This window comes from Sapajus apella, unplaced genomic scaffold (assembly GCF_009761245.1).
Source record: "Sapajus apella isolate SASKATOON/1434 unplaced genomic scaffold, GSC_monkey_1.0 scaffold95, whole genome shotgun sequence".
Classification (NCBI taxonomy): Eukaryota; Metazoa; Chordata; class Mammalia; order Primates; family Cebidae; genus Sapajus; species Sapajus apella.
The window spans coordinates 7980845-8004053 of NW_022437035.1; the positions used below are offsets into that span (position 1 = coordinate 7980845).

At 43.3% G+C, this 23209-nt stretch overlaps 1 protein-coding gene across 25 annotated transcripts in view; it reads left to right on the plus strand.

The window, feature by feature from the left end:
- DEPDC5 (DEP domain containing 5, GATOR1 subcomplex subunit) overlaps nucleotides 1-23209 on the plus strand; it is a 165925-nt gene that overhangs the window by 15837 nt on the left and 126879 nt on the right. For all 25 annotated transcript variants that reach the window (XR_004262222.1, XR_004262223.1, XM_032256541.1 and 22 more), the window contains 7 exons: nucleotides 2214-2283; nucleotides 7153-7231; nucleotides 8363-8424; nucleotides 15581-15650; nucleotides 16299-16371; nucleotides 20220-20323; nucleotides 21208-21282. Coding sequence is in view for 23 of the 25 variants with exons in the window: in XM_032256541.1 (XP_032112432.1) it covers nucleotides 2214-2283; nucleotides 7153-7231; nucleotides 8363-8424; nucleotides 15581-15650; nucleotides 16299-16371; nucleotides 20220-20323; nucleotides 21208-21282 (533 nt within the window). In the remaining 2 variants the exon portion in view is untranslated. The remainder of the gene's footprint in view (nucleotides 1-2213; nucleotides 2284-7152; nucleotides 7232-8362; nucleotides 8425-15580; nucleotides 15651-16298; nucleotides 16372-20219; nucleotides 20324-21207; nucleotides 21283-23209) is intronic.

Consider the following 23209-nt stretch of genomic DNA (forward strand, 5'->3'; position numbering starts at 1 on the left):
TAATTTTTTGTATTTTTAGTAGAGACGGGGTTTCACCATGTTGACCAGGATGGTCTCGATCTCTTGACCTCGTGATCCACCCGCCTCGGCCTCCCAAAGTTCTGGGATTACAGGCGTGAGCCACTGCGCCCAGCCTTTATTTTTATTTTTTGAGACAGAGTTTTACTTTTGTTGTCCAGGCTGGAGTGCAGTGGCATGATCTTGGCTTACTGCAACCTCCGCCTCCCAGGTTCAAGCAATACTCCTGGCTTAGCTTCTGGAGTAGTTAGGATTATAGGCACCCACCACCATGCCTGTTTAATTTTTAGCATTTTTAGTAGAAATGGCCAGGCTGGTCTTGAACTCCTGACCTCATGATCCAGCTGCCTTGGCCTTCGAAAGTGCTGGGATTACAGGCATAAGCCACTGCACCTGGCCTTATACTATCCACTTCTTGCCCTCAAAAATGCATGGAGAAAAATACATCAATCCCAAAACATGTAATGCCAAGTTACCATTAATTTTTTTTTTTTTTTTTTGAGATGAAGTCTCGCTCTGTTGCCTAAGCTGGAGTGCAATGGCGTGATCTCAGCTCACTCCCGCCTCCTGGGTTCAAACAATTTTCTTGCCTCAGCCTCCCTAAGTAGCTGGGACTATAGATGCATGTCACCATGCCCAGCTAATTTTTGTATTTTTAGTAGAGACGGGGTTTCGCCATGTTGGCGAGGCTGGTCTCCAACTCATGACCTCAGGTGATCCACCCACCTCGGCCTTTCAAAGTTCTGGGATTACAGGCATGAGTAACTGCACTTGGCCCTAATTTCTTTCTTTCTTTTTTTTTTTTTTTAAAAGCAGAGTGGTCTCCATTGAATGGGGACCCTGAACCTTTTTTATGCCTTCAGTCTGCTTGTGGTTTTTTTTTTTTTTTTTTGAGATGGAGTCTTGCTCTGTCACCAGGCTGGAGTGCAGTGGCGCAATCTCGGCTCACTGCAACCTCTGCCTCCTGGGTTCAAGCGATTCTTCTGCCTCAGCCTTCCGAGTAGCTGGGACCAAAGGCGTGTGCCACCATGCCCAGCTAATTTTTTTTGTATTTTTAGTAGAGATGGGGTTTCACCATGTTGGCCAGGATGATCTCGATCTCTTGACCCTGTGATCCTCCCACCTCAGCCTCCCAAAGTGCTGGGTTTACAGGTGTGAGCCACCGCGCCCGGCCGTCTGCTTGTGTTCTAATCCTGATACGAAGATGGACTTTTGTCTCTATTGAAATTCATTGTATAAAACCTAGGATTAGCAAAATTGCTCATCAGTACTTCTTAACTTTTTATGTAACATAGACCCTATTGAGATTCTACCAAAGCTATAGTTTCTCTGCCCAGAAAAATTTGCATCATTTCAGAGGGTTCATCTGGCCCACAAGCCCTTCTTTAGACCTATATGTGGACTTCCAGATTAAGAGCTCCTGTTCATGTTCAGTATAATATGAGAGTTCTTTATATTGGACAGTCTGTTCATAGAGCTCTTTTTAGAAATCTGTAACCAGTCAGGTCATTTGAGTATAAATAGCAGAGCCACCTGAAGTTGCCCCTATTTCTTTTTGGTTTGTTTTATTTTTATTTTTTGAGACGGAGTCCCACTCTGTTGCCCAGGCTCGGCTTGCTACAACCGCCTCCTCCTGGGCTCAAGCGATTCTCCTGCTTCAGCCTCCTGAGTAGTTGGGACTATAGGCATATGCCACCATGCCCGGTAAAAACTAAAATTTGCTTTTTTTTTTTTTTGAGACGAAGTTTCGCTCGTTACCCAGGATGGAGTGCAATGGTGCAATCTCGGCTCACCGCAACCTCCGCCTCCTGGGTTCAGGCAATTCTCCTGCCTCAGCCTCCTGAGTAGCTGGGATTACAGGCACATGCCACCATGCCCAGCTGATTTTTTGTATTTTTAGTAGAGACGGGGTTTCACCATGTTGACCAGGATGGTCTCGATCTCTTGACCTCGTGATCCACCTGCCCCGGCCTCCCAAAGTGCTGGGATTACAGGCGTGAGCCACCGTGCCTGGCTTGCATTTTTAATAGAGATGGAGTTTGACCATGTTGGCCAGACTGGTCCTGAACTCCTGACCTCAGGTGGTTTGCCCGTATCGGCTTCCCAAAGTGCTGGGATTACAGGCATGAGCTACCGTACCCAGCATGTCTTGGTTTCATGTAAGACTTGTAATAACTGTGTGTGTATGTTTTCAGAGCACAGGCTGGTGAGCTGTGGGTCAAGAATGAAAAGGTCATGTGTGGTTACATCAGTGAAGATACCAGGGTAAGATTTATAAAATGGGTTTTTGGTTTTATCTCCCCATACCATTATGGCTAGGTCTTAAAATAAAAAATAAAACAAGGGTGGATTGGAAGCCAAATTGGGCAGATTGCTTTATCCCAGGAGCTCAAGACCAGCTTGGGCAACATGGAGAGACCCGTCAGTATAAAAATTAGCCAGGCATGGTGATGGATGCCTCTGTTCCCAGCTACTGGGGAAGCTGAGGTGGGAGGATTACTTGAGCCCAGCAGTTTGAAGCTGCAGTGGATTGTGATTGCATTACTGCACTGCAGCCTGGGCGACAGAGCAAGACCCTGTCTCAAAAACAAAACAAAACAAAAACCACAAAGAAACAAGCAAAAATCTAATAAACTCTTGACTGCTACTGTTTGCCCACATGGAACTCGTAATATTATCAAGGTCTCCTGAAACTAATGTGTTACGGTTGGATGTCTCCAGTTTGGAGTTGATCTTCATTTTCTTCTGAAGGGATCTGTTTAATGTCAGAGAGATAGAGTATCTGGCCTGCAGAATGCCATGCCCACTCATACATAGCAAAAGTTAAACCCAGTGGAAGATCCCATCATAAATATGAAGAGAGACCTTTTCCAACGAAAGTTAACCGTGCTGTTAAAACTGTATGTCTCCTTTTCCTCATTCCCATCTCCATGCCTTCCCCGAGAGCAGAGGTTTTCAAGCAGGGGAGATTTTGCCTCCTTCAGGGGTCTTTTGACAATTTCTAAAGACATACTTGGTTGTCACAACTGAGGGGTTGTGCCATTGGCATCTAGCAAGAATCCTGCTAAACATGCTACATATCCAGAGCAGCCCTCTAGAACAGAGTTATCTGGCCCAAAATGTTAATATGTTGTGAGACTTGTCCTGTGCACTGTGGGATGTTTAGCCATATCCCTGGCCTCTACTCAGTAGACGCCAGTGTCGCCCACCACTCTTCACCCTACAAGTCTACACGTCATGACAGCCAGGAATTTCTCCGGACATTGCCAAATGTCCCCTGAGGGACAAAATCACCCTTGGTTGAGACCTCTTGTGCCCTTAGAGGAAACCACTCTGTGAACTTTATTTTTGTAATTTCTTATTTTTTACATAGAATGTGTTTACATTTATACATGACCCAATTAATTGCCAGAGTACTCACCATTATTGTGCCTTTGCTTTCCTGCAAAGGTACCTGAAAGGTGAAATTTAGCTAGTTTATAAATGTTGGGGTGAAGAGCGTTCTAGGCAGAGGAAACAATTTTCGGAGGCCAGTGTGGTGGAAGTATTGCAGACAGGTAGGGAGAACAATGTTGTTGAGGAGATAGGCAGGTTCCACCCAGTCCATGCAGGGTCTTCAAGGTGGTTGGAACCAGTTTAGAGTTATTCTAAGGAGAATTAGAATCCATTGATGGGTTTTAAGTTGGGGAGTGATACTTGAACTATGTTTTTATTTATATTTATTTATTATTTCCTTTTTGAGATGCAGTCTTGCTCTGTAGCCAGGCCGGAGGGCAGTAGTGCGATATTGGCTCACTGCAACCTCCACCTCCTAGATTCAAGCGATTCTTCTGTCTCTGCCTCTGCCTCCTTAGTAGCTGGGACTACAGGCGCACGCTAAACACCCAGCTCATTTTTGTATTTATTTATTTATTTATTTTGAGATGGCATCTCGCCCTGTCTTCCAGGCTGGAGTGCAGTGGCGTGATCTCGGCTCACTGCAACATCTGCCTCCCTGGTTCAAGCAATTCCCCTGCCTCAGCCTCCCGAATAGCTGGGATTACAGGCACACACCACCACGCCTGGCTAATTTTTTGTATTTTTAGTAGAGATGGCGTTTCACCATGTTGGCCAGACAGGTCTAGAACTCCTGACCTCAGGCAGTCCACCTGCTTTGGCCTCCCAAAGTGCTGGGGTTATAAGCATGAGCCCCCGCGCCTGGCCTAATTTTTGTATTTTTAGTAGAGATGGGGCTTCACCATGTTGGCCAGGATGTTCTCAATCTCTTGACCTTGTGATCTGTCCTCCTTCTTCTCCCAAAATGCTGAGATCACAGACATGAGCCAGTGCACCTGGCTGAATTATGCTTTTAAAAGATCATTACTCATTTCAGTTGGGTTTTGTTGAATAAAACCCCCAAAATCACAGTGGCTGTAGTGGCCAAAGGCCAACTTTTCTCTCTCATGTAAAGAAATTCATGGGTATGTAATTCATGATTGGTGTGATAGCATCACTATTGTTGGTGATCTAGGGCTCCTTGTGTCTTCTTACTCTCTTATCCTCAGGATAGGTCTTCCATGATCCACCTAGAACTGCTATAATCACATCCATATATCAGGCAGAAGATAGAGGAAGGGAAGAGAGATGAGAGAGGTGTACCTTCCCACCAAGTCAGCTTCCTTTATGTACACAACACTTCCATTTACATCTTCCTGGCCACATTTTAGTCACTTGTAACTCCTAAGGAGGCTGGGAAGGTTTGTCTTTTGGTTGGGTCTCTTTCCTCCCAGAATAGAATCAGAAGAAGGGAAGAATGGATAGGCGTTTAGCATTAAGTGCCGCAGCCCTTCTGGCTCTGGTGTAGAGAGTTGTTTCCAGGGGTAAGAGTAAAAAGCAAATAAATGAGTTAGGGGGTCTACAAGAAAATGGTTGTGTGGACTAAGGTGAGAGCTATAACAATGGAAGGATGTGGGTAGGTATGAGACACATTTCTGGATAGGGTCCACAGAACTTGCTCATAGATTGGATGTGAGGAGTGAAGGAAAGAGAAGGACTGAACAGCTAGGTGGATGGTGGTGCCGTTTATGAATAAAATGGGGAAGACAGGGAAGAAGCAGGTTGGGGGGATTAGGAAGCCCCATTTTGGAGAAGCCTGTTGGACATCTGAGTAGAGGAATCAGGGGAGGCAGTTGAGTCTGGAGTCTCTGTATCACTTTTCCCATGTGTTGTTCCCCACTGCCCCTTAGTGTCCTAGCCACGCAAACCACTCATTGTTCCCCAACATGCCATCTTCTCTCTTGCCACCATGTCTTTGCACATACGGCCCTCTGTAGCCTGGGGTGCCTAGTCCCTGCCTTTACCCTTCACAAGCCACTCTTCTAGATCTCAACTCTGGTCTCAGGCTTCTCTGCGTTGGGAAAGCCTTTCTGGTACACCAGGCTGGAAGTACCTCCATGGCTTCTGCTGGAAGTGCTTCCAGCCTGGTGGATCTATACACTCATTAGTAGTTCCCACACTGCGGTGGATACGGTTGCTTGTGTACCTTGTCGCTGGACTATAAGCACCCTCAGAGCAAGGACTGCATCTTTTACCTTTAAATGCCAAAGTTCTCTGTCATGTCTCCTGGTACCTAGTAGTCTCTAAAATGTTTGTGGAGTGAACTTTTAGACAGACTCCCCTGTCTCAAGGATTCATCATCCGATTAGAGAAATAAGACTTTCAGGTCTTCTATTTAATGAATTAATTATTTTTGAGATGGGAATCTTGTTGTGTTACCCAGGGCTTCCTTCCTGGGCTCTAGCAGTCCTGTTTCAGTATCTGGAATTACGGGTACAAGCCACCACACCCATCAAAAAAGCACAATTTTATTTATTTAGTTAGTTTTTGAGACAAAGTCTCACTCTGTTGCCCAGCCTGGAGTGCAGTGGCATGATCTCGGCCCATAGCAACCTCTGCCTCCTGGGTTGAAGCGATTCTCTGGCCTCAGTCTCCGATTAGGTGGGATTACAGGTGCCTGCCACCATGCCTGGCTGATTGTTGTATTTTTAGTATAGACAGGTTTCGCTGTGTTGGTCAGGCTGGTCTCAAACTCCTGTCCTCAGGTGATTGACCTACCTAAGCCTCCCAAAGTGCTGGGATTACAGGTGTGAGCCCGGTGGCTGGCTAGGAGCTTCAGTCTTTAAGGAACAGGTCTCTGATAAACTAAAGGAGTGTTAGAGGTCGGCATTTTGCATTCCTTCTAAACTTCTTTAGAGCCTTGTGGAGGAAAGGCTCTGTGGCATGGCACACATGGCCAGAAAGCCATATATGCTTCTCCTTGAGGCAGTCTGAGTATAGGGGAAGTACGATGTGAATTATAATTTATCAGACTGGCAGCTTGTTGTCTGGCACATCTTAGTCCAAGCTCTGTGCCTGTAATGAGATTTCCATAACTTTCCCAGGTAGATCTGCCCTTTCTCCTGCATTTCTTGTGTGAACCTTCATAGAACCTTTGTATATGTTCTAATGTTTTTGTCTTGTACTGTAAGCTCCTAGAGAGCAGGGACCAGATCTTATCCTCATTGTCTCTGAAACAGGGCTCAGAATAAGAGCTCAGTAACTATTCATATGAAACAAAGAATGCTTGGAAGAAGCTTCCTTTTAGAAGTCCCAAGTCATGACCCTGCCAACACTTTGGGAGGGAGAGGTGGGAGGACTGCTTGAGCCCAGGAGTTTGAAACCACTCTGGGCAACGTAGGGAGACCCATCTCTACAAAAAAAAAAAAAATTTGTGGCCCGGTGGTACATTTTCATAGTCCCAGCTACTTGGGGGGCTGAAGTGGGAGGGTCGTTTAAGCTTGGGAGCTTGAGGCTGCAGTGAGCATGATTGTGCCACTGCACTTCGGCCTGAGTGGCAAGAGTGAGAGCCTGTCTCAAAAAAGAAGAAAAAAAGAAGTCCAACATCGCAAGATTCTTTTATCATTGCTTTAAAGAAAAATTGTGGTTAAAAAGCCCATCATAAAATTTACCATCTTAACCATTTTTAAGTGTATAGTTCAGTAGTGTTAACAGCATTTATACTGTTGTGAAGCAGATCTTCAGAACTTTTTCATCTTATAGAACTGAAACTCTGTATGTCATTGCTTTTTAATACAATTGTGTTTTTGTTTATTTCAGGTGGTGTTTCGTTCTACGTCAGCTATGGTTTACATATTTATTCAGATGAGCTGTGAAATGTGGGATTTTGATATTTATGGTACTGTTCTTATGTGCTGGTTGTAACTGCTTTGGGGAGAATTTTCTGGAACTGCGAATGCTAATTCATGAATGCCCAGGGTCCCCCACATCATCTTCTAACAAACTTTATCACTGTGGAATAATCATATTTCAAGTTAGATTATTCTCTTGTTCTGAATATACACTGCTTTTTTCAATAATCAAACCTTTTTTCAAACTTGCATTTTACCTTGAAGCCACAGCCTCTTAGTAGTGAGGCAGATATTAAATTTGGCTTCAAAAAATAAATAAACTTGGCTTTATAGAAAGTTGAGAATGAAGCCGAGCACGGTGTCTCACGCCTGTAATCCCAGCACTCTGGGAGTCCAAGGTGGGAGGATTGCCTGAAATCAGGAGTTTGAGAGCAGCGTGGTCAATATGGTAAAACCCTGTCTCTACTAAAAATAGAAAAAATTAGCCGGGTGTGGTGGTGGGCGCCTGTAATCCCAGCTACTCTGGAGGCTGAGGCTGGAGAATCACTTGAACCCAGGAGGCGGAGGTTGCAGTGAGCCAAGATTGCGCCACTATACTCCAGCCTGGGCAACAAGAGTGAAACTCCATCTCAAAAAAAAAAAGAAGTTGAGAATGAAACCACTTTGTACATCTGGCTTTTATGATCTTGTTTTAAGATGTATAAAACAGGCCGGGTGCAGTGGCTCACACCTGTAATCCTAGCACTTTGGAAGGCCAAGACCGGGCAGATCACCTAAGGTCTGGAGTTCGAGACCAGCCTGGCCAATATGGCAAAGCCCCATCTCTACTAAACTTACAAAAATTAGCTGGGCATGGCGGCAGGTGCCTGTACTCCTAGCTTCTCGGGAGGTTGAGGCAGGAGAATGCTTGAACCCAGGAAGTGGAGGTTGTAAGTGAGCTGAGATCGCACCACTGTACTCCAGCCTGGGTGACAGAGGGAGACTCCATCTCAAAAAAAAAAAAAAAAAAAAAAGGGGGGAGGGTGTTCAAAACACACCTTATTTTTGGTCCCCTTTCTTAGAGAATTAATTGCTTAGAGAAGAATTTACTTAGAGAAGAAATTATAAGCGAGAAATAAAGATTGTCCTTATCCTCTCTTCATTGTTTTTTTTTTTTTTGTTTGTTTGTTTTTTTGTAGGGGATTTGTATTTTGAGAAAGCTGTGAATGGTTTCCTTGCTGATCTATTTACCAAGTGGAAGGTATGTTTTTCTTACACACTAAGTCTGATTGTATAAACATTACTCAATACAGATTTTTTAAATGTACTCTTTTTGTTAAGTTGCCCTAAATTGAGCTATCCTGGCTAAAACCCAAATTTCGGATTTAAATTACCCTAATCTCAATTTATGAATATTTATGAAAAGCACACAGCTAACATCACACTCAATGGTAAAACACTGAAAACTTTCCCTCAAGATCAGTAACAACATAAGTATGCTTGCTTTTGCTACTGGTATTCAACATTATACTAGAAGTTCTAGACAGACCACCTAGGTAAGCAAAAGAAATAAAAGGCATCCAAATTGAAAAAGAAGTAGAACTATGTCTATTCACAGATGATATGATCCTAAATGTAGAAAATCCTCAAAAATCCACAAAATAAGTATTAGAGCTCATACATTTAGCAAAGTTTCAGGATACTTAATCAACATACAAAATTAATTGTGAGGCCGGGCGCGGTGGCTCAAGCCTGTAATCCCAGCACTTTGGGAGGCCGAGGCGGGTGGATCACGAGGTCAGGAGATCGAGACCATCCTGGTCAACATAGTGAAACCCCGTCTCTACTAAAAATACAAAACATTAGCTGGGCATGGTGGCGCGTGCCTGTAATCCCAGCTACTCAGGAGGCTGAGGCGGGAGAATTGCCTGAACCCAGGAGGCGGAGGTTGCGGTGAGCCAAGATCGCGCCACTGCACTCCAGCCTGGGTAACAAGAGCGAAACTCCGTCTAAAAAAAAAAAAATTAATTGTGTTTCTGTATACCAGCAATGAAAATCTGAAAAAATAAAATACTTAGAATACTTTATCCCCAGAGCTGTAAGACTGGTACACTAAAATCTGTAAGACACTGTGAAATAAGTTAATGAAGACCTAAGTAAATAGTAACCTGTGTTCACAGATGGAAAGACTTAATATTGTGGTAATATTTCCCAAAGCAATTTATAGTTTAATGCAGTTCCTGTCAGAATCCCAGTGTCTTTTTTTTTTTTTTTTTTTTTGCAGAAATAGAAATGCTGATCCTACAATTCATGTGGAATTGCAAGGGATCCTGACTAGCCAAAACAATCTTTAAAAGGAGAACAAAGTTGGAAGACTCTTACTTCCTAATTTCAAAACTTAATAAAACCCACAATCATCAGAATAGTGTGATATTGGCATAAGGATAGATATATAGATCAGTGGAATATAATTGAAACTAACCTGTACATCTATGGTCAGTTGATTTTAGACAAGGGCATCAAGTTCATTTAATGAGGGAAAGAATATTCTTTTCAACAAATTGTTCTGGAACAACTGAATGTCCATGTGGAAAAGAATGAATTTGGACCCTTACCTCAGATCATATATGAAATGTAATGGAAATGAATCAAAGACTTAAAGATAAGTGCCATAATCTGCTGGGGGCTCACACCTGTAATCCTAGCACTTTGGGAGGCTGAGGTGAGCAGATTAGTTGAGGTCAGATCAGGAGTTTGAGACCAGCCTGGCCAGCATAATGAAACCTTGTCTCTACTAAAAATACAAAAATTAGCTGGGCATGGTGGTGGGTGCCTATAATCCCCTTAGGAAGCTGAGACAGGAGAATTGCTTGAACCTGGGTGGCGGAGGTTGCAGTGAGCCAAGATTATGCCACTACACTCCAGCCTGGGAAACAGAGTAAGGCTCCATTTAAAAAAACAAAAAAAAAGAAAAAGCTAAAATTATAAAACTGAACCAGGTGTGTGGTGGCTCATGGGAGGCCAAGGTGAGTGGATTGCTTGAGCCCAGGAATTTTAGACCAGACCCAGCAATATGGCAAATATTCTTTCCACAAAATATATAAAAATTTAGCTGTGCAGTGGCCAAAAAAAAAAAAAAAAAAGAATTTTCTGTTTCCTTATTTTAAATAAAATAAAACTTTTTAAAAATAAGGAAACTCCAGCCTGTCTGGAGTGCAGTGGTGCAATCTCAGTTCACTACAACCTTTGACTCCCTGCTTCAAGCAATTCTTCTGCCTCAACCTGCTGAGTAGCAGGGATTACAGGTGCCCACTACTACACTCAGCTAATTTTTTTGCATTTTTACTAGAGACAGGGTTATAACATGTTGGCCAGGCTGGTCTCGAACTCCTGACCTCGGGCAATCTGCCTGCTTTGGCCTCCCGAAGCACTGAGATTATAGGCATGAGCCACCACACCCAGACTAAAAAGTTTTATAATTTTTATTTATTATTAATTAATTATAGAAATGGAGTTTCACCACGTTGGCCAGGCTGGTCTCAAACTCCTGACCTCAGGTGATCTGCCTCGGCTTCCCAAAGTGCTAGGATTACAGGCGTGAGCCAACGTGCCCAGCCTTTTTTTTTTTTTTTTTTGAGACAGGGTCTCACCATCACCCAGGCTAGAGTGCAATGGAGCGACCATAGCTCACTGCAGCTTTGACTTCCTGGGCTCCAATGATCTTCCTGCCTTAGCCTGAGTAGCTGGGACTACAGGTGTTAGCTACCACACCTGGCTAATTTTTAAAAATTTTTTGTAGAGATGGAATTTTGCCAGGTTGTCCAGGTTGGTTTCAAACTCCTGAGCTCAAGCAGTCACCCACCTTGGCCTCCCAAATTGCTAGGATTACAGATGGAACCACCACGCCTGGCCAGGAAATTCATATGATCTTGAATTTGGCAGTGGTTTCTTAGATATAACACCAAAAGCACAACATCCAAAGTAAAAGCAGATGAATCCGACCTCGAAATTAAAAACCTCTGTGCATCACTTTTTTAATGCAAAAAGTGAAGGGACCAGACATATTGGCTCACACCTTTAATCCCAGCCCTTTGGGAGGCTGGAGGTGGGAGAATCGCCTTAAGCCAAAAGTTCAAGAGTAGCCCAGGCAATGAAATGAAACCCTGTCTCTACAAAAATAAAAATAGAAAAAATATAGCTGGATATATTGGCAAATGCCTGTAGTCCCAATTTCTCAAGAGGCTGAGGCTAGAGGATCCCCTGAGCACAGAAATTTGAGGTTACAGTATAATTGTATCACTGCACTTCTACCTGGGTGACAGGACAGTGAGACCTTGTCTCTTAAGAAATAAAACAAACAAAAAGAAATCCTACAGAATGGGAGAAAATATTTGCAAATTATCTTCTGATAAAAGTCTATTATCCAGAAAATATGTAGAATTTCTCTAACTCAAGAACGAAAAGAAAAAACCCTAGTTCACAAATGGGCAAAGGCTGCCCCATTCTCCGTTATGTGATTATTTCACATTACATGCCTGTATCAAAACATCTTATGTACTCCATGGTTAGAAACACCTAGTATGTACCCATAAAAATTAAAAAATAATTAAAATAATTAAATAAAAAAATGAAAGCAAATGGGCAAAGGACTTGAATAGACTTTTTTTTCTTAAATTTTACTTTAAGTTCTGGGGTACATGTGTGTTTCTTTAAAGAATATATATAAATGGCCAAGAAGTACGTGAAAAGTTGCTCAAGATCATTAGTCTTGAGGAAAAATGCAAACTAATACCACAGTGAAATGCCGCTTCACACCCATTAGGATGACTGTATTTTTTATTTTTATTTTATTTTATTTTTTAAGACAGGGTTTCACCATGTTGGTCAGGCTGGTCTTGAACTCCCTACCTCAGGTGATCCACCCACCTTGGCCTCCAAAGTGCTTGGATTACAGGCGTGAGCCACCACGCCCGGCCCTGTATTTTTTTTTATTTTTGAGACAGGGTCTTGCCATGTTGCCCAGGCTAGAGTGCAGTGGCACAATCATAGCTCACTGTAGCCTTTAGCATCTGGGTTCAAGCCATCCTCCCTCTTCACCCTCCTGGGTAGCTAGGACTGCAGGCATGTGCCATTATGCCTGGCTACTTTTTAAAAAATTTTTGGTGGAGATGAGGTCTCACTATGTTATCCAGGCTGATCTCGAACTTCTTCCCACCTTGGCCTCCTAATGTACTGAGATTACAGGCATGAACTACAGTGCCTAGCCCATATTATTATTATTTTTTTTGAGACGAAGTCTTGCTCTATTGCCGAGACTTGGCTCACTGCAACCTCCGCCTCCCAGGTTTAAGCAATTCTTGTGACTCAGCCTGCCAAGTAGCCGGGATTACAGGTGTACACCACCCTACCCTGCTAGTTTTTGTATTTTTAGTAGAGATGGGGTTTTACCGTGTTGGCGACGCTGGTCTCAAACTCCTGGCCTCAGTGACCTGCCCGCGTTGGCCTTCCAAAGTGCTGGACTGATTACAGGTCTAGCCCATATTCTTGACAGCATTATTCATGTTAGCTGAAAAGTAGGACAACACAAATGACAAGTGCTTGTCAGCTAAAGTATGGATAAATAAAATGTATATCCATACAAATAGTATTATTCTGCCATAAAGAGGAATGAAGTACAGCATATACCACAGCATAGATGAATCTTGAACACATACTAAATGAGAGAGGCTGGACATAGTGGGTCAAATATAAATTATAAGATTTTATTTATATGAAATACCAGAATAGGTAAATATATCGAGATTAGTGGTTGCCAGAGACTGAGGGTAGGGAGTGACTGTTTAATCAGTTTGGGATTTCCTGTTGGGGTGATGAAAATGTTTTGGATCTAAATAATGGTGATAGTTATGTAACATTTGAATGTATTAAATGTTACAATGGCAATATTTACGTTATATATATTTTGTCAGAGTTAAAAAATTATTTCATTAAATTATATCACCTTGATTTCACATGAAAACATTTCGAAGAAAAAGTATTTATTGAAGTTACATTATGTAGTGTAAAAGTGCAGAGTTTGGATTAAGGCTGGCTGGGTTTTTTTTTTTTTTTTTTTTTTTTGAGACGGAGTTTCACTCATGTTGCCCAGGCTGGAGTGCAATGGCGCGATCTTGGCTCACCGCAACCTCCGCCTCCTGGGTTCAGGCAATTCTCCTGCCTCAGCCTCCTGAGTAGCTGGGATTACAGGCACGCACCCCCATGCCCAGCTAATTTTTTGTATTTTTAGTAGAGACGGGGTTTCACCATGTTGACCAGGATGGTCTCGATCTCTTGACCTCGTGATCCACCCGCCTCGGCCTCCCAAAGTGCTGGGATTTGGCTGGGTTTTTAATGATCTCATTAGCTTGCTTTTTTTTTGTTTGTTTGTTAAATTAGGAGACAGGGTCTTGCTATGCTGCTCAGGCTGGCGTTGAACTCCTGGGCTCCAGTGATCCTCTCACTTCATCCTCCTCAGTAGTTGGGACTACAGGCGCAGGCCACCATACCTGGCTGATAAGCTTTTTGATCTCCAAGAGTTAGGCTCTGAGGCTCCATTTCTTTAACTGCAAAATGGAGATAATACTAGTTCCTCTTTCCGCACCATTTATGGGTTGAGACACTCATGCCCACATCAGCCCATTGTGAAGCGTTTTTCCTGTGTATCACTTGCACTAAAATTAGATAAGGGTGCTGAGTTTGGAGATCTTGGAGTCCAGTGTATTAACTGGTCGTCCGTGAAGGTCTGTTGTTTTCTGGCACTCTGCTCTTGGTACTGTGGCTTGTATTTAGGAATTTCTGTTCACTTGAGGTACATCCATGAAAGAATATAAGGTGGCATATAATGTGCCTTATATTATGTGCCTTATATAGTGAGTGTTGAATTCTGTAGTCATTAAGTGTACTTGGGATAAAGATGGGGTTGGTCAGTATAGGTTGTTGTCTTGAAAGACCCAGGAAGAACTGAAACTGAGCTTACAAGCTCACTGGTGCAAGCCACTTTTCATGTTCATCCATAAACACCCTGCTTCCGGGCTGTTTTTCTCCAGACTCCATGGAGATGTTTATCTCATTAGTCCTCATCCCTGTCCAAAGGGAGTTCTTTGCCTTGGCTTATACCACTGAGTCTGGAGCAAATCACCACCCCCATCCTATAGCAGTGGTAGGGTGTGGGAATGTCTTTGATTCTTAAATTCATCACCATGGGTGCTGTTCTCATTCCCTAAACCAGAGTTGTACAGAATTTAAAAAACACTGTAGGCTGGGCATTGTGGCTTATGCCTGTAATCCCAGCACTTTTGCCAAGGCACGTGGATCACTTGAGCCCAGCCTGGGCAATATGGTGAAACCCTATCTCTCCTTTTCTTTTTTGTTTTCTTTTTTTCTGAGATGGAGTCTTGCTCTGTCATCCGGGCTAGAGTGCAGTGGCACAGTCTTGGCTCACTGCAGTCTCCACCTCCCAGGTTCAAGTGATTCTCCTGCCTCAGCCTCCGAAATAGCTGGGACTAAGGCATGTGCCACCATGCCTGGCTAATTTTTGTGTTTTTAGTGGAGATGGGGTTTTGCCATGTTGGCCAGGCTGGTTTCAAACTCCTGACCTCAGGTGATCCACCCATTTCAGCCTCTCAAAGTGCTGGGAATACCGGCATAAGCCACCATACCCAGCTGAAACCCTATTTCTACAAAAAAATGCAAAAATTATCTGGGCCTGGTGACATGTGCCTGTGGTTTCAGGGTGCCCGTAGTCTCAGCTACCTGGGAACTGGGAAACGGGGACTATTACTACTGCTGATTTGCAGTTTTCCAGTCACTTTCCACATTCCTGGCACTTAAGGTAACTTCCCCAAGGTCACATAGTGGTAAGTTTTAGGGCCAGGACTCCATTTACGTCTTCTGACTCCAAGCAGTGCTGTGTCCCCTGCACTGTGCACCCTATAATTACATGAAGCTATTCAATACTGTGCACTGCTGCTGAACTGCTTAGGATTAAGAATACTGTATGCAGCTGAGCCTCACGCCTATAATCCCAGCACTTTGGGAGGCCAAGGCAGACTGATCACTTGAGGCCAGGAGTTCGAGACCAGACTGGCCAACATGGTGAAACCCTGTCTCTACTGAAAATACAAAAATTAGCCTGGCATGGTGGTGCACACTATAATCCCAGCTACTCTGGAGGCTGAGGGAGGAGAATTGCTTAAACCTAGGAGGTGGAGGCTGCAGTGAGCTGAGATCATAACACTGCACTCCAGCCTGGACAACTGAGGGAGACCCTGCCTCAAAAAAAAAAAAAAAAAAAAAAAGAATATTATGTGCCTGCAAGCTGCTTCATAGTGAAGTAAATCAAACAAATTTCAACCCTGTTTTTCTCTGTTCATGCTTAGGAGAAGAACTGTAGTCATGAAGTGACAGTGGTCCTGTTTTCTAGAACTTTCTATGATGCAAAATCTGTTGGTGAGTGACTCTTTCTCTCCTACAATTGTTATTTTGTTACGCTTCCTGCATCCACACCCCAACCATTTTCTTTCATTTTTTTTTCTTGTACTTTTCTGCCATTCCCATCTTTTCTGTTATGAGGACAGGGTAAAAGGGAAAGTAGCAGAGTCAATTAGTGGATGCAAGGGGTCTGTGGGCCGTGATTCATCCTAAATCCAACTTAATAGATAGACAGTTGGCTGGGCACAGTGGCTCACACCTGTAATCCCAGAACTTTGGGAGACTGAGGTGGGCAGATAACCTGAGGTCAGGAGTTGAAGATCAGCCTGGCCAACGTGGTACAACCCCGTCTCTACTAAAAATACAAAAATTATCTGGGTGTAGTGGCATGTGTCTGTAATCCCAGCTACCTGGGAGGCTGAGGCAGGAGAATCATTTGAACTCAGGGAGCAGCAGTTGCAGTGAGCTAAGATCTGTCTCACCACTGCACTGCAGCCTGGGTGACAGTGCCAGACCTTGTCTTGAAAAAAAAAAAAAAAAAAAAAAAAAAGATAAACAGTTATCTTTATTTTTTTGTTATGTAAATCTTTAATCGAGAAGAGGAAGCTGAAAAAACTGAATTTTTCTTCTCAACCTGAACTACATACTCCATTTTCTCTATTTCAGATGAATTTCCTGAAATAAACCGAGCCTCAATTCGACAGGATCACAAAGGGAGATTCTATGAAGACTTTTACAAGTGTGTTTGGGTGCTTTGCTATACCTTTTATTTATTTATTGGTTGTTTCTTTCCTAACTTGAAAAAAAAGTCAGGCTGGGTGCGGTGGCTCACGCCCGTAATCCCAGCACTTTGGGAGGCTGAGGCAGGCAGAGGTCAGGAGCTCGAGACCAGCCTGACCAACATGGAGAAACCCCATCTCTACTAAAAATACAAAATTAGCTGGATGTGGTGGCACATGTTTGTAATGTCAGCTACTCGGGAGGCTGAGGCAGGAGAATAGCTTGAACTCAGGAGGCAGATGTTGTGGTGAGCTGAGATCGAGCCATTGTACTCTAGCCTAGGCAACAAGAGTGAAACTCCATCTCAAGAAGAAAAAACAAAAACAAAAAAGTCATTCTGGGCAACATGGCAAAGTCCCGTCTCTACCAAAAATGCAAAAAATTAGCAGCCTGTGGTCCCAGCTATTTGGGAGGCTGAGGGTAGGAGGATCACTTGAGTCTGGGAGATGGAGGTTGCAGTAAGCTGAGATCACACCACTGCACACCAGCCTGGGTGAGAGTGAGACCCTGTCTCCAAAAAAAAAAAATTAATAAATAAACCTTTTAATTTTGAAATAATTTTAGATTTACAGAGAAGCTTCAAAGATAGCAGAGTTCCTGTATATTCTTTGCTCTGTTTCCTCTAACGTTAACATTTCATAACCAAGTTACATTTGTCAAAACTAGGTTAACATTGGTACATTGCTATTAAGTAAATTTAGACATTTTTCAGATTTTGGCACTCGTGTACTTGCTGTCTGCAATCCAAGATACCACATTGCATGTAGACTGTCTAAATGTTTTATTGTTAAAGATTTTGATATGCAGAAAAGAAGAGCAAATAATATAATGAGCCCAAAAACCCAATACCTGAAGTTAAATTATTATTTTGCCATATTTGATTCATCTGGATTTTTCAGTTCCACTGACTAATTATCAATATAACATTTTATCCCCATACATATTCAAAAATGGCATTTTTATATCTGACTATTGTATCATTTTCATGTTTAACATTATTATTATTATTATTTTTAGACACAGTTTCACTCTGTCCCCCGGGCTGGAATGCAGTGGTGCAATCTTAGCTCACTGCAAACTCCACCTCCCGGGTTCAAGTGACTCTTGTGTCTCAGTCTCCTGAGTAGCTGGGACTACAGGTGCCCGCCACCATGCCTGGCTAACTTTTTGGTATTTTTAGTAGAGACGGGGTTTTGCCTTGTTGGCCTGGCTGGTCTCAAACTCCTGACCTCAGGTGATAGGCCCACCTTGGCCTCCCAAAGTGCTGGGATTACAGGCAGGAGCCACCATGCCTGGCCGACACCGCTACCTTATTTAGATGATTATCAGATAGTAATAGTTATCGTTTTTTCAGGACTTATCATGAATGGGGTACTCTTTTAAGCACTTTACATGACTTGATTTATTTAAATATTATAGCATTTCTGTGGGATATATACTGTTACCCATTTTACGTATGTGGAAACTTGGACACAGAGTTTCGGTAACTTATTCAAAGTCCACAAAACATTGAGTGGTGGAACATGGGCCTGACACAGTCAGTCTAGTTCAGAGTCTCTGCTTTTTGACCACTGTATTCCTCAGCCTCATACTGATTATGCTTTATTTATTTTTAATTTTTTTTTTTTTTTTAGAGATGGGGTCTCCATGTTGGCCAGGCTGGTCTTGAACACTTGACATCAGGTGATCCGCCCACCTCGGCCTCCCAAAGTGCTGGGATTATAGGCGTGAGCCACCGCACCCGGCCCTGATTGTACTTTAAATTATTTGTTGATCTTCTGTTGGATCCTGTACCACTTGGTGAATTTTATGAAAGTGATGTCGGGCGCAGTGGCTCACACCTTAATCCTAGCACTTTGGGAGGCCGAGGCGGGTGGATCACGAGGTCAAGAGATCGAGACCATCCTGGTCAACACGGTGAAACCCCGTCTCTACTGAAAATACGAAAAATTAGCTGGGCATGGGGGTGCGTGCCTGTAATCCCAGCTACTCAGGAGGCTGAGGCAGGAGAATTGCCTGAACCCAGGAGGCGGAGGTTGCGGTGAGCCGAGATCGCGCCATTGCACTCCAGCCTGGGTAACAAGAGCGAAACTCCCTCTCCAAAAAAAAAAAGAAAGTGATGGGTGATTGTCTGTATTGACACCTCCACTCATCCCATTATGCAGATGAATTCTGCATACCTCTAACTCAGTGAATTAGTCCGCCTGCCTGGACCTCCCAAAATGCTGGGATTATAGCCGTGACCCACTGCACCTGGCTGATGAGGTTCTCTTTTTACATGTTTTAAACTTTCATTTTCTACTTTTTGTATCACAAATCCTAATCCATGTTAAACACAACTACTTCCAGTATCATTTTTTATTTCTACATAGAAATTACATTAGGTTACTATTGTTGAAAACTAAGGTGACTTTCAGCTTTTTGCTATTCTCAATAGTATCACCAGTGAACATTCTTACAGATAAGTTTTTAAGCATATCCTTAGTTTTTAGGATAAATTACCAGAAATGGAGCTATTGGGTCAAAGAACTGTTTTTTTGTTGTTGTTGTTTTATCTTTTTTTTGTTGTTTTATTTTTCTGATTTTGATAGTCTATTTTTTAAAGGCTTTCTATTTTGTACAGCCCATGTACCCTCCAAAACCATTAAAGTAGAATATTCTGTTTTCTAGTAGCTATTTCTGTGTCCTCACCAACACTGAATGCTTTTTTTTTTTTTTTTGGGATGGGGTTTTGCTCCTGTTACCCAGGCTGGAGTGCAATGGCGCAATCTCTACTCACCGCAACCTCCGCCTCTTGGGTTCAAGCAATTCTTCTGCCTCAGCCTCCCGAGTACCTGGGACTACAGGCATGCGCCACCGTGCTTGGCTAATTTTTTTGTAGGTTTAGTAGAGATGGTGTTTCACCATGTTGACCAAGATGGTCTCTATCTCTTGACCTCGTGATCCACCCGCCTCGGCCTCCCAAAGTGCTGGGATTATAGGCTTGAGCCACTGCGCCGGGCCCACCTTTCAGGTTTAAGCAGTTCTCCTGCCTTAGCTTTCTGAGTAGCTGGGATAACAGGTGTCCACCACCAAGCCTAGCTAATGTTTGTATTTTCGGTAGAGACAGGGTTTCACCATGTTAGCCAGGCTGGTCTGGAACTCCTGACCTCAAGTGATCCACCTGCCTCAGCAGCCCAAAGTGCTGGAATTACAAGTGTGAGCTACTGTACCTGGTTCTCCATTTTTTTTAATGTTTTTTTCCCTGTTGGATTGGAAGAAAAGTAAGCTCACTGAGTCTTTTTTCTGAGACAGAGTCTCGCTCTGTACCCAGGCTGCAGTGGTGTGATCTTGGCTCACCATACTCCAATTGTATATTTCTGAAACCTTGTAAGGGAACTCATATTCTGTATGTAAAGTTGCTGTATTAGTCTATTTTCTCACTGCTATAAAGACATACCCAAAACTGGGTAATTTATAAAGAAACAAGATTTAGTTGACTCACAGTTCCACATGGGTGGGGAGGCCTCTGGAAACTTAAAATCGTGGTAGAAGGCGAAGGGGAAGCAAGGAACATCTTACCATGGTGAAGCATGGTAAGAGTGAGTGCAGGGTAAACTGCAGCTTTTAAACCATCGTATCTCATGAGAACTCCCTCATTTTCACAAGAACAGCATGGGGGAAACTGCTCCATTATCCAGTTACCTCCCACCGGGTTCCTTCCTTGACACATGGGGATTACAATTCGAGATGAGAATTGGGAAGGGACATAGAGCCAAACTGTATCAGCTGCTTTTAATATCCATTTTATGATAATACTCTTTTCAGAGTAGTGGTACAGAATGAGAGAAGAGAAGAATGGACTTCACTTCTTGTGACCATTAAAAAACTCTTCATCCAGTATCCGGTATTGGTGCGACTGGAACAGGCAGGTACTGCATTCATGTAATAGAAGGTGCGGTGGGGAAAGGAAGTGTAGGAGAGGCCTGGGAAACAGAGAAGAGATTTGTGCGGTTTCCCATTGCCGTGTGTAGTTTCTGTTTCTGGTCAGGTTTCTTTTTCCAGTTGGATCCAACTGTACATTTCATATACAGTAAGTTCAACAGTGTCCCTAATACAGGGAGTGGGGCCTTGTGAAGCCAGATGTGTTCCACTTTTTTTTTTAGACAGAGTCTCACTCTGTTACCCAGGCTGGAGTGGAGTGGAACAATCATACTGTAACATTAAACCCCTGGGGCTCAAGCAGTCCTCCTGCCTCAGCCTCCTGAGTAGCTAGGATGACAGCCATGCACTACCATGCCCAGATAATTTTTTCATTTTTTGTAGAGACGGGGTCTCGCTGTGTTGACCATGCTGGTCTCAAACTCTTTGTCTTAAGTGATCCTCCCACCTCTGCCTCCCAAAGTTCTGGGTTTATAGGTGGGAGCCACTATGCTCAGCCACCACTTATTTAAGAGTTCATTTTTTAGCTGAGCATGGTGGCTCTCTCCTGTAATCCCAGCACTTTGGGAGGCTGAGGCAGGTGGATCACGATGCCAAGAGATTAAGATCATCCTGGCCAACATGGTGAAACCCCATCTCTACTAAAAATACAACAAAAAAAAATTAGCTAGGTGTGGCGGCGCATGCCTGTTGTCCTAGCTACTCGGAAGGCTGAGGCAGGAGAATCCCTTGAACCCAGGAGGTGGAGGTTGCAGTGAGCCGAGATCGTGCCACTGCACTCCTGCTTGGCAACAGAGTGAGACTCCGTCTCAAAAAAAAAAAAAAGTTCATCTTTCATGAGATGTTTTTCTTTCTTTTGTATCTTTTGCTTCAGAGGGCTTTCCTCAAGGAGACAATTCTACCTCAGCACAAGGAAACTACCTGGAGGCCATCAATCTGTCATTCAATGGTGAGTAAGGATGCCAACCAGTGAGCTGGCATCTCACCTTCTACATGGCTATGTTACTAGAAAGGTGTTCTGATCCAAACCCGACGAGAAGGTTCTTGGATCTTATAGAAGAATCTGGGGTGAGTCCACAGGTAAAATGAAGGCAAGGTAATTAAGAAAATAAAGGAATAAAAGAATGGCTACTCCATAGACAGAGCAGGGCATTCCCAAAAGCAAGAGGAGGAACGTGTCCACCTTAGGTACAATGGTTGTTTATAACAAAGCAAAATAGTCATGGGGGAGAGGTGCTCTACTGCAAGGGCTCGTGACAAAGGATTATTCATCTTTATGTAACTGCTTTCTCAAGAATCTATATTATTATCTTTAAAGCAAAACTTGTTTTTTTTTTGAAACGGAGTCTTGCTCTGTCACTAGGCTGGAGTGCAGTGATGTGATCTTGGCTCACTGCAACCTCTGACTCCCTGGTTCAAGCGATTCTCTTGCCTCAGCCTCCGGAGTAGTTGGGATTAGAGGCACATGGCACCACACGTAGCTAATTTTTGTATTTTTAGTAGAGATGGGGTCTCACCATGTTGGCCAAGCTGGTCTCAAACTCCTGACCTCATGTGATCTGTCCTCCTCGGCCTCCCAAAGTGCTGGGATTACAGGCGTGAGCCACCGCGCCTGGTTGCAAAATTTATTCTTAAACTAAGAATGTTATTAAGATGTTGGGATATCAGGACATTTCCTGGATCTGAAAAGCTCTGAGTCTTTTGAGTAAACATTATTAACCTGTTCCCTTAACCATAAACATCTTGCGACTAAGAATGCCTAACCTCCTGGGAATGCAGCCTAGCAGGCCTGAGCCTCATTTTACCCAGCCCCTATTCAAGATGGAGTTGTTCTGGTTTGAAGGCCTCTGACAGCTATGCATGTCTCTCTATGATGCCTGCAGACCCAGACCTAGGTGTTGATGCGCCTACCTACTTATCCCCAAAATTAATTCAAAGCAGTAGCTTCTCATTGGTTGGTTGTAATGACCAACATTTAGATCTTGGGTTTTCCGTTGGGCAGTTTAATTTGGTAGTCTCATCTGCTTCTCATGGTCAGGAACTGAAAGGATCCTCCTTAGGCTCTTTGACTTACTTGAACTGTGTTATTATTTTCCACCCCATCTTCAATTGCTTCTTGGTAATATTTTTAAAATCTACTTAAAAGTAAAAATAAAAATTAAAGATTAAAAAAAAATCTATTAAAGAAAATTACAAACGTGGCCTGGTGCAGCACTTTGGGAGCTGGAGGCAGGCCAATCACTTGAGGTCAGGAGTTTGAGACCAGCCTGGGCAACATGGTGGAACCCTGTCTACTGAAAATACAAAAATTAGCCAGCATGGTGGCACACACCTGTAATCTTAGCTACTTGGGAGGATAATTACTTGAACCTGGGAGGTGGAGGTTGTGGTGAGCAGAGATCACACCACTGTACTCCAGTCTGGGCAATAGAGCAAGACACTGTCTCAAAAAATTATTTTTATTTTTATTTTTTATCAGTAAGAAGAACCAAAAAAAAAAAAACCAAAAAAAAAAAAAAAAACACAACTAAGCCTGGCTGGGTTTCAGAATTTCTGTTTTTTTGTTTTGTTTTGTTTTTGAGAGGGAATCTCGCTCCATCACCCAGGCTGGGTGCAGTGGCTCAATCTCAGCTCATTGCAACCTCCACCTCCCAGGTTCGAGCGATTCTCCTGCCTCAGCCTCCCGAGTAGCTGAGACTATGGGCACGCGCCACCACACCCTGCTAATTTTTGTATTTTTAGTAGAGACGGGGTTTCACCGTATTGGCCAGGATGGTCTCAATCTCTTGACCTCATGATCCGCCTGCCTCGGCCTCCCAAAGTGCTGGGATTACAGGTGTGAGCCACCTCACCCAGCCCAATTTTTTTTTTTTTTT